This window comes from Egretta garzetta, unplaced genomic scaffold, assembly GCF_000687185.1.
Source record: "Egretta garzetta isolate BGI_Z169 unplaced genomic scaffold, ASM68718v1 scaffold299, whole genome shotgun sequence".
NCBI lineage: Eukaryota > Metazoa > Chordata > Aves > Pelecaniformes > Ardeidae > Egretta > Egretta garzetta.
This window is the reverse complement of record NW_009260696.1, coordinates 1,586,095-1,596,287: the sequence shown is the minus strand read 5'-3', so window position 1 is coordinate 1,596,287 and position 10,193 is coordinate 1,586,095. Positions and strand designations below refer to the sequence as shown.

Genomic DNA, 10,193 nt, shown 5'->3' with positions numbered 1-10,193 from the left:
GTGGGAGCTGCCTGGGGGGCTGCCCTGTGTCCCCCCAGATTTCTGGGCTGGAGAATGGAAAATTTTCAGGATAATGAGAAATTTTGCTTTGGGAAAAAAAATAGCCGTTATTTGCATTTTCGGTCAGGTCGCTATCAGAACCAAATCTGGGCTTATGACAGCCAAACCCCGTCTCTCGCTGGCTCGGCATCAGCGATATGGGAACCGAGGGGAAGGGACCAAGGGGCTGCAGAAAAGGTCTTACGGCAAGAGACGGGACCATTGGGTTAGCAGGCTCATAAATCAAATCAAGGGGGAATGGGGGGGGAACGCTTGATTAAAGCATCTAAATACTCTTGCAGAGGAGAAAATACATGGTAGCCAAAAGCTCCTTAATTGAGCAGAGAAAAGCAAGACAAGAATCAGTGTCTGGCCCCTGAAGCCAGACACATTGGATATAAGGCATAAATATTTAACCGGCGGGAGCAATTAATCATGGGAAGCAATGGCGAGCAGCAGAGGTGGGCTCAGCATCTCTTTGCCTTTCACATCACGACCCGTCACCTTGCGGAAAGTTTCTCCCATCGCTTCCCCCATCACCCCAGCGCTGGACGAGGGAGAGCAGGCTGGATCGAACCCGCACCGAGGCCCTGATTAGGTGATTTAATTAGACGGTGCTTTTGTCTTTAATCATGGAGGAGCCACAGAAAAGAGTATTTCTTGTGCCCTGCTGGCTTTTTCTGAGAAACATCCCTGAAATCACCGCAGGCGCTTTGCAGGTGCTTCTTTTTTCTTTCTTTTTTGGTTACCGCTGATCGTGTCCCGCAGATCTGTGCTGGGTAGATGAGGGGACAGTGCTTGGTGGCTGTTCTTGATGTCCAGCAAAATAGAATGAAATTCAGGAAAAACAAATCTCAGTGAGCATCCCAGCACGCTGTGGCTGCTGAGAGAAGGAGCTGGTCCAGGACTCGTTATCCACCCATGGGTGAGAGGGTCCCCAGCCTGGCGTCCTCAGGGACATGTGTACTTGGGAGAAGGAGGTAGAGGTCCTGAGGCTGTATCTGGTCCCCATCTCCTCCCCATTGCTTTTCCTTTCCAACAGCGTTTCTTTTCCTATAGCTGTTCCCTCCCTGTCTCTTTGCGATGGGGTAGATGCTGTCGGTGGGCATCACCGTGGCTGGGTTTGCTCCATCTCCATCCCAAGGCTGCCGTGTTCCTGCTGCGATGGAGCCTGAGTTTGGGGCTGGTCTGGTTTTTCCCATCTTCAGTGGGGATGGATGAACATGTGCAAATGCCTGTCACCGGCCACGCATCCCCTGTGGGCTGTTTAGTTTGAGGCAGGGGGGAATGTAGGGAGATGCTGAGCTGTAGGGCTTGTATGCAACTCAGTGACCTGTATGCAAATGCAACGCCTGTTGGCAGTGGAGTCGAAGCATCTCTGAGCCTTCCAAAGCCACCTCCCTGTGAGCAGCTGATGTCTGTGAGCAGCCCAGGACCACTCCTCCTCTTCCTCTTGCAGAGGCACGACGGACACCTGCCTGGGATGATGCACGATGGGGCAGAAGGCCCATTTTGAGGAAGAGGATGAATGGAAGGAGAAAAGGCACGTGAGAAGGATGGCAAGGTAAGGGGAGGCTTTGCCTGGGTGCTGGGTCGGGGCAGTGGGAAGGAGCTGCTCACCCATGGTGGGAACAGGAACCTCGGAGCCTGCAGGAAAGTCCCCACCAGTTGCAGAGTTGCTTGTGGCAATGAAAGGACATGTGGTGGCCACATGAATACCAAAAGCATTTGTCATAGCTCTGCAGAATAAATTCAGGCAGTGCTGGCTGGGGAAAATAGCAGGTTCTGGTGTGGCTAGGCACAGCATGCGAGGAGGTGGAGAATACCTGATGGAGATCCCGCCGGGAGGCAATCACAGGCTTTTGGCTAATTTCTGTATAGTCGTTAGCTGAGACGATGTCACTGAATGCTGAAGAGAGGGACTCTTTGGAAGGTCTGGGTCATGCCTCTGTAACTGCAGGCATGTCCCCTGCAGTGGCACATATGGGGAACTGGGCTCCCTGTGGTGAGGAGGGGGCTCGCCCGGGCAGGGGAGATCCAGCAGCACGCATCCCACCGATCTGCAGGAAGATGTGCCCAAACAGTTAATGCCCTTGCTGGCTTGTCCCCAGGTGGCCAGGTCCAGCTGGAGCATCCCTGTTCTCCCAGCAGGACCCAACAGCATCGCACGTACCGCGGTTTTCTCTTTAGCCTCCTCGGAGATGCCAGTGACCGGTGTGCCTGAGCATACGGATGCAGGAAGAGCCCATCTCGTTACCATTTTATCATGTCCATTTGAGTCCTCGAGGGGATTAGGACCATGCATCACACTGTCTTTGGGATAAGGCTGCGATTTCTCAGGTGACCTGGGCTGGTCCTGGTGAAATCGCACCAGTGTTTCTCCAGATGTTGAATAACAGGGTGAGCAGGCTAGAAGCTTCTTTTAATCCAGGCTTCGTATTTTTTTACCTGTGAAATGCCTTTGCCCTTGCACTCTGCAGAAGCTGCATTTGATGGAAAGAGCAGGAAAATAGCTGAGCTATAAATAACGTATTTAAAACCAGGCAGGGACTTGCGAGAAGTGAGGACGGTGTCTCTGCCTGTGTTGTGGGCTTGGAGGAATGATTTTACCAGCAGCAGATGTTAGGTTTCCCTTGTGCTGGAGGTGGTTCAGGGTGGAGGAAATTAAATCCATGAACTGAAAACAGTGATTTGATGACAAAGTTTTATCTTTTGCATCCATGATGGCAAGGTCTCATAGGGACACTGGGGGAGTTTTTCTTCTGCCCGATGTTAATGAGGGCTGGCGGGGCCATGCTCAGCCTGAGGAAGCCGTTCTTGAACCCGACTGTCTACCAGTGCCCTGACCTGCTCCCCAGGTCGGATCTGCCCCAGCGCTCCCAGGAGATGTCACACAGCAGACATGAAGGGATGTCCCCAGCCTAGAGCAGCAGCAGCTCCAGGCTCAGCTAGAGGAGGAGCAGCAGCATGGGGGGAGCCATAGCTTTAACCTGCCTCAGTTTCCCCAGTTGCAAGGTGGGAGCAGGAACAGCCTTCCCCAAACCCAGCGAGTTGTGGTGAAGTTGTTGGGGCCGATGATCAGCTGGCGAGGTACAAAACACAAGATGCTAAGCTCTGCTTTCCAGGCTGATGGCTAAGCCCAGTTTCGGTGAGCCAGGCAGCAGCGATGTGCCAGGGCCGGGGTGGCTGCTGGCTCCCCTCCTCGCCCCACAGCACCCGGATGGCCACTGTGTCCTCACTTTCCGAGCCGGGGGGGTGGGAAGCAGGACAAGCCCCAGAATTTTTGTGGTCCTGGTGGGATAGGTGGGAAAAGGGGTAACTTGGGGTGCAGCAGGATCACGCAGCTCCCAGGCACATCCTGCAGCCTCAGCGCTTGCTGGTGCCTCAGTTTTCCCATCTGCAGCTTTCAATGGGTCTCTCGTCCTGGGATGGGGAGTTGTATACCCTGCAGAAATCCTCTGTGCACAGCAAGGAGGTTGTTTCTGGGTTAGAAGGTGACCTCTTCCATTAGAGGCAGGGTTGCTTTCTTCCTGAATTAGATGGTGGTTTGGAGGCTTTCCAGGGCCGACCTCATTCTGCCTGATAGCACTGGGTTTGCTCCGGCAGCAAGACCCTGCCTAAGAGAGATGCAGAAAGCTGCCGGCATCCCGCCTGTCCCCGGCCATGCACGGCTGGATCGTGCCAACTGCCGCATCAAAGTGCTCCAATAGCTGCAAATGGGGCATTTTGGGGGTCCCCTGCGTCGGCACCAAGTGCCTGCCCATGCCCATTCCCTGCATGCAGGCTGCACTTGATAAATCTGGAGGGGAGGGAAATCCCTGTCCTGTCTGAATCAGAAATGCTCAAATTCTCTTTCCGGACCTTCTGGGCCAGCAGTTCCTGGTGCAGCCGGTGGCGTTATCAGTGCCGTGCAAACGCCTGGTGTTTGTGCATCCAGGATGCAATTCCAAAGCCGGCCCAGATGCCAGCAGTGACATCGGGCAGGACTGCTGTCTGCCCAGAACCAGAAGAGCATTGTGGTTTCCAGCCCATTCCCAGGGACCGAGGTGCACCAGGAGCCATCGCGTGGCCATGGCCACCTCTCCTCCAGTTGGTGCCCATCCTGGGCTGCCCCACGCAGCCCTGCCCTGGCCAACATGACGAGGGCAGCGCTGTCAGCGATGCCACCGCCAGCTTTAACATCCTCTGCAAACTAGCAACAGCCAAGAGATTTGCCAGAGTCAGGACATTTTTAGAAAGGCTAATTAAAGCCCATTTTCACCCTGTGCCTCTCAGTGAGCAAAAGCATTTAGCAGTGACCTCAGAGTGATTGAATTTGCACTTGAGCTTTCTGTTTCACCTCTAAAAAATGGGATTGCTCTGTAAACTCGTTAGTGAAAGTAACTCCTGACGCCTTGGCTCCTGACTGCGATGGGCCTCGCCACATCCTGCTGGGCTCTGCTCTCCTCCTGCTGCATTTTGCTTGGACAATGGGGACGTCTTAATATGCGTGATGGAGAAACTTGGGATCACTCCAGGCTATTTCTCAGGGGCAAATCCATCCTGGGGTTACTGTGCTGATGCCAAGGAGCCTGGCTGAGCTTGGCCGCTGGTGTTTTGGGTTGCACAAGGGAAATGGCCCTCCCTCGCTGCTGTCCCTTTCCACCTTGGAGGTGACAGTGGCTCCTCTGTGGCCACCAGCCAGTTCCTGCTTGCGCTTCCCTGCTGCACATCTGGCGTCCAAACTGCTGATCTTTCCCTTTTTCCTCTTTTCTGCTCAGCTGTGCCCCATGACGACCTCACGCACGATGTTTTATGGGTCCTCCTCCACCATGGCTCCACCATCCAAGAACCGGCTGAAGCGCCAGAGCCGGATTTTCTCCCAAGTCTTGTACCGGACACTGAGCTACAAGGACCGGAGCTCAGCCTCTGCTTCCCCAGCAGCCAGGGAAGATGACCCAGCCGAGCTCTCCACCCAGCTCTCAGCCCCTGGTGTCCTGAAGATCTTTGGGGGCAACATCTGTGCAGGCACCAACTACAAGAGCGTGCTGGCAACGGGCAGCTCGGGTGCACGGGAGCTAGTGAAGGAAGCCCTGGAGCGCTATGGGCTGAGCCAGCTCAGCGCCGGGCAGTATGCCCTGTGCGATGTCATCGGGAGGTTCGAGGGCCCTGAGAAACGGTGGCAGACGGAGGGACTGAGGGTCCTTGGTGACCACGAGAAGCCGCTGCTCATCCAGGACCTCTGGAAGCCCAGGGAGGGCTTCTCACGGCGGCTGGAGCTGCACAAGAGGGCAGAGGCGGAGGCGCTGGCGGCCAGGGACGTGGACACCACCACCGCAGGTCAGAGCCGGGTGCGGGGCAGGGAGGGGGTCTGGGGAGCTGCAACCCACCCCCCCAGGCTGCCTGCAGGAGATGCACCCCACACCCGTAGCTTTTGCCTATGTTTTAGGCAAGGGGTGGTGGTGCCAGTGCTGTGGGGGAGGAGAGCCGTGCTTTAGCTGCAAAGCCCTTGGGTAGAGTTGGCACTTGGCATTCTCCTGCATTAATTTGATACCCACAACCTCAAATATTTACCGCAGCCGGTCTAGGGGTCCATACCAAATCCCTACAGCTCAGCAGCAGCAGGTAAGACCATCGCTGTTGCCCACTCTTCCCATTGCCATGAACCAGCATCACGGCATCCCACGCCTCAGCGCAGCTTCATGCCTGGCAGAGCACTGTCCCACTCCCCACACCCCCTGTCCCACCTCCCCACGGGTGTCCCCCAGGCCAGACACCCCAGGCAAATCTGCAGGACCAATTAAGCAAAATTAAAAGCTAGTGAAGAGCTTTTGTAGGGCAGGAGAGCCCCCCTGGAGGTGCCTGATCAAGCCCAGGGCTGGCAGGAGGAGATAAGTGCATCATTAGGAACCGGTAGGTTAATAAGTGACCCCAGCGCAGAGTAATGAAGTTTCCCCGCTTCTGCCCTCAGCTAAAAACCCTGTGAGGATGAGGGTGGGAAGGTTTAAAATCAGGTTTTTAATTGCATGATGTCCTTGATGGGTCTGACCTGCTGATGGAAGAGTCTGGATCAGGCTCAGGAGGTGTTGGCTGATGCATTTTGCTGGGATGGGCACTGAGTGGTTCCTCATGCCTGTAGGAAAAAGTTGTGATTGTCAAAAATAACCTAACGATGATGCAGGATTACCTTGGGTACTCGGCAAACGAGAGCCAAGGTTCCCCCACCAGCACTGGAACAAATGGCCCTTTCTTTCCCACCCACTTTAATAAGGGCCAGGAGGAGCCCAGGCACGCAGGAAACCAGCCATGGGCATTTCGGGGGAGAGCAGATGCTGCTGGGGTCCCGCCAGCTGGAATTCGCAATCTCGATTTTGCATGGGTACCACAAAACCTGAGCATGGAGTTTGCAGCTTTGGGGGTTGCTTTTGTTGTGGGCAGGTCCCCATCAGTGCGGGGAGCAGAGGACAGGCTCACCTCCTGCCTTGAAATGGGAAGGATGGAGGAGCAGCAGAAAACAGCCCCCAGCCCTCGTATTAACGCTGGGCAGAGCAGTCCAGTGGCAACTGGTGGTGAGACAGGGCTCCCTCCATCCAGCCCTTGTATCTGCTCGGGGAGGGGATACTGCAGGTCCCCGCTCGCTGCATGTGTGATGCAAATGGAGAGAAAGGGGCTCAGGCCTGGGATGGATTTGCAAAGGTGGATGATCCGCTCATCTCTTTGGCTCTTTCTCCAGCTGGGATCAGAGAGCCGTTAAGCACTTTGGGAGAGTGATGACAAAAACCAGCTTCTTTTGAGCAGAGGAAAGGGCAAGAGCCGAGCGCAACCGTTATAGCACACGGCGGGGAGGGCCACGTGGCAGCTCCCTGCCTGAGCCCAAGGTCACATCAACTCTCGGCCTCAAGTTCTCCCCCTCAGATGCAGGAAGCAGCATTCCCACCTGTGACCTGGATCCTGGGTGGGCTGGCAGCCCTGGGGAGGGGAGGGCTCCCACGCAGGCCAGGGGAGAGGCAGGCTCCAGGCTGCCCTGTGTGGGAGCAGGCAGCACCCAACTGGTCTGGGCTCGGCACCCTTTGGTGATTTCTGATGGAGGAGCAGTTCCTGACCGGATTGCGTGCCCTGGATCTGGAAATAAGCCCATTACGCTTTCAATGTAGATATCACTTCATTTGTTTCAGCACTCCTGGGTGGGGTGGTGGAAATTCTCCATTTTTTAACCTTTGGGCATTTTCCATAGCTGACCAAGCTCTTCTGAGACAGAAAACCTACACCCACATCTGTTTAGGCTGTCTGCTCTGCAGGCTGCACAGCCCTTATTTGTCTTACCTGTTATTAAAGTCCTGCAGCCCTTTCTTTTGGTGGCACCAGGGGCTCTGTTGCCAGTCTCACCCCATGCTGGTGGCACTGCCCAAAGGGATGCTGTGGGGCTGGGACCCCCCTTCCCCGCCCCAGCCGCAAGCTGCTGGGGATGGATGGGAGTGATACAGCAGGTCAGGGGGAGGCATCTGCTTCCCCCTCGTCCAGCATCCCAAAAAGACACAAAACTCCTGATGTGGTGGGGACTGACTGTGAGTGCCCTCCACAGGGGTCACCCTCACCACCAGCCTCAAGCTGGCAGAGGTCCCCTTGCTGTTGAGCATCAGCTGCCTGCCCAGGGTGCTGGGGTGGAAAATGCAGCATCTGTGCAAAAATAAAGGGACTACGGGCTTGTGGCTCCCGGGGGGGGAGAACACAAACACAAAACCCCACAAAACCAAAAAAAAAAAAAAACCATAGGGATGCTGCAAAGCAGAATCCCTAGGGAAATACCTGCAGGGCTCTTCCTCACACACGGCAGCACTGGAGCTGCAGGGCTGGGACCACTGGCATCACACAAGCTGGTGCATCGCTGCCCAGCCTGCTGCCGAGCTGGGGGAAAGGCTCCACACCCATCCATGGCCTCTTAGCAACTACCTTAAGAGTTTTATCTGCTCAGTTACCCATTATCCTAATTAGTTTATTAGCTGCTTCCCACGGGAGAGGAAGGCGCTTGTTCCTCAGGCCACTAATTAGCAGCACAGGTAGAGCATCTCTGTAGTAAACGAGGCTGATCCCCTCTCTCACTGCTACCCCCAGCCCTGCTGCTTTTGGGGAGCATCTGGGGAAAACACCCACAAACTAGCGGGTGCTGGGCAGGGGGGGGGGAACACGCAGCACTTGGCATCTTTATGGCATTCATCTTCCAAACCAGCTCCGTTTTGCACCGTGTCCAAAGCTTGCCGGGGCTTTCCTGCAAGGCTGGAGGCTGGGTGGTGTGCACACCTGGAGAAACTTAGGAGTTAAGGCTGTTATACTCAAAGGTGCTCTGCCAGGTGCCCCTGAGGATCTGGCTCTGATGTACCTTAGCACGACTACATCCAGGGAGGACTCCCTGCAGGGACTGAGTAGCAATTACGTTAGGAAGGACTAGCCCGGCGTTAGCCCCTCCTGGGTAAATTCAAAGCATTTCTTCTTTCCTGGGGCCCATGAAGTTATTTATCGCTTGATTTATTTCTCAGCCAGGAAAAGGCTCTTTCCTAGGCTGAGAAAGAGGCAGATCCCAGCCAAGATCCCAGGCACCAGCAGCTTTTCTTGTGGGATGCAGAATGGGTTTAGAGGCAGGAGCTTGGCAGGGGCTGGCTGGGGGGTGCGTGGTGCCCCTGCCCGGGGTGCCCCGCTCTCCCAAAGGGACGGGGTGCTGTCCTGCCCCGTTCCCACCCGCGTTACCATGTGGCTTCAGCAGGTGCCAGCTCTGCCCCGGCCACGCTGCATCAAGGATGCTCACACAGTGTTTTGGGTGGGATAACCTGCACATGCTCGGGAAGAGAAAACAGTACCGGGGACAGAAAAAATTCCCCCCCCCCCGCCCCGTTTTATGGAGGGACTTTGTTATGCTCAGGAAAAGAGCTGTGTTTATCTTTCCAGCACAGCTCCGGGGTTAGCGGGGAGCCTGTGACGGGGGCTCTATCAGCAGTAAAAAAAGCAGCTTTTTCCCTCCACAAAATAAATACAGAAGCTTCCTTTCCTCTAGATAAGGGACCAGTGATGGTGTGTCTCTCTGGGTGGTGGGACCCCAGTCCCGGCAGCCCCCGCTCCCTCCCGGTGCAATGAGCTCCAGCGATAGCTGCTCCCCAGGATCTGGCCCCTCTCCTCCTCCGCCATCGCGTGCCGGGCGGGGACTGCATGGCCCCAGCCGTCCTTCGTCCCCTTGGCCCATTTCCATGCTGCGGGCTGGGGACAGGGCTCCTGGGGGGAGCCAAGGCCTTCTGCAGGCGCATTTGGGGTGGCCTTTGGTATCCCCAGTGGCATGGCCTGGGCTGTGCTCCCGCCTGGACAGGCTTGTTGCACCCCCCAGATTTCACATGTGCGAGGTGCAGGCGTCCCGTGCCGCTGGCCGTGATGGGAACGTGAGCGGGGATGATTGCCTTTTTAAGAAGGACGTGGGGCACTGGACCTAATCCCAAGGCATGTAAACAGCAGGGGCTATTTTCTCCCTCTCCCACCCCCCTCCCCATCCCCATCTCTTTCATTTTCCCAGCAAAGGAGCGCTCAATTCAAAACAAACAAACATTCCTCACCAAATAAGGCAGATGACATTTTTTTGGGTCTGAACTTGTGAGTGTCCCTTTAAGCAGCCCTAGGCACCAGGCTCTCCACTCCGCTGTCCCCAAATCCCGCTGCCCAAAGCCGCTCGCTGGTCGGCTGAGCCGTGAGCGGGGCTCTGGCTCCGTGCGGCACCGATGCCGCTGCAGTGCCGCTCCCACAAGCAAGTCCTTTAGATTTTTTTCCCTTCTCTTCGACCTCCTTGAATGCCAGCGACCTGCTCCCAGGCGGCTGCCCACCCGAGGTACGAGCATCGCCCATCGGACCCGCAACTTCTTATTTCTCCTGCAGAGCTTGAGCCACGCTTGCAGCACAGAGGGGCCTGCAGGACCCCCGCCCCCCCCAGGGCTGGGGACGCCACACGAGGGGCTGCTTTTGCAGCTTGGCCAGGCCTATTCATTCGCTCCAGCTCCCATTTTTCTTACGGACGGCTCTGCCTGAACTGATGCTTGGGAGAAGTTAATTACAGCTTGCTCCTGCGGCAGGCTCCACTGCAGCTCGCAGCTCCCATGCTGGGCTGATGCTTGGGGAGGCTGGGGGGGGTTCCCAGCAGCTCC

At 56.1% G+C, this 10,193-nt stretch overlaps 1 protein-coding gene across 1 annotated transcript in view; it reads left to right on the top strand.

Moving 5' to 3' along the window:
• Window positions 1-4,811: 4,811 nt before the first annotated feature.
• The window catches only part of RADIL (Rap associating with DIL domain), an 18,967-nt gene continuing 13,585 nt past the window's right edge, over window positions 4,812-10,193 (top strand). The window contains exon 1 of the mRNA XM_035901338.1: window positions 4,812-5,369. Within this exon, the coding sequence (XP_035757231.1) occupies window positions 4,827-5,369 (543 nt within the window). The 5' untranslated portion in view covers window positions 4,812-4,826. The remainder of the gene's footprint in view (window positions 5,370-10,193) is intronic.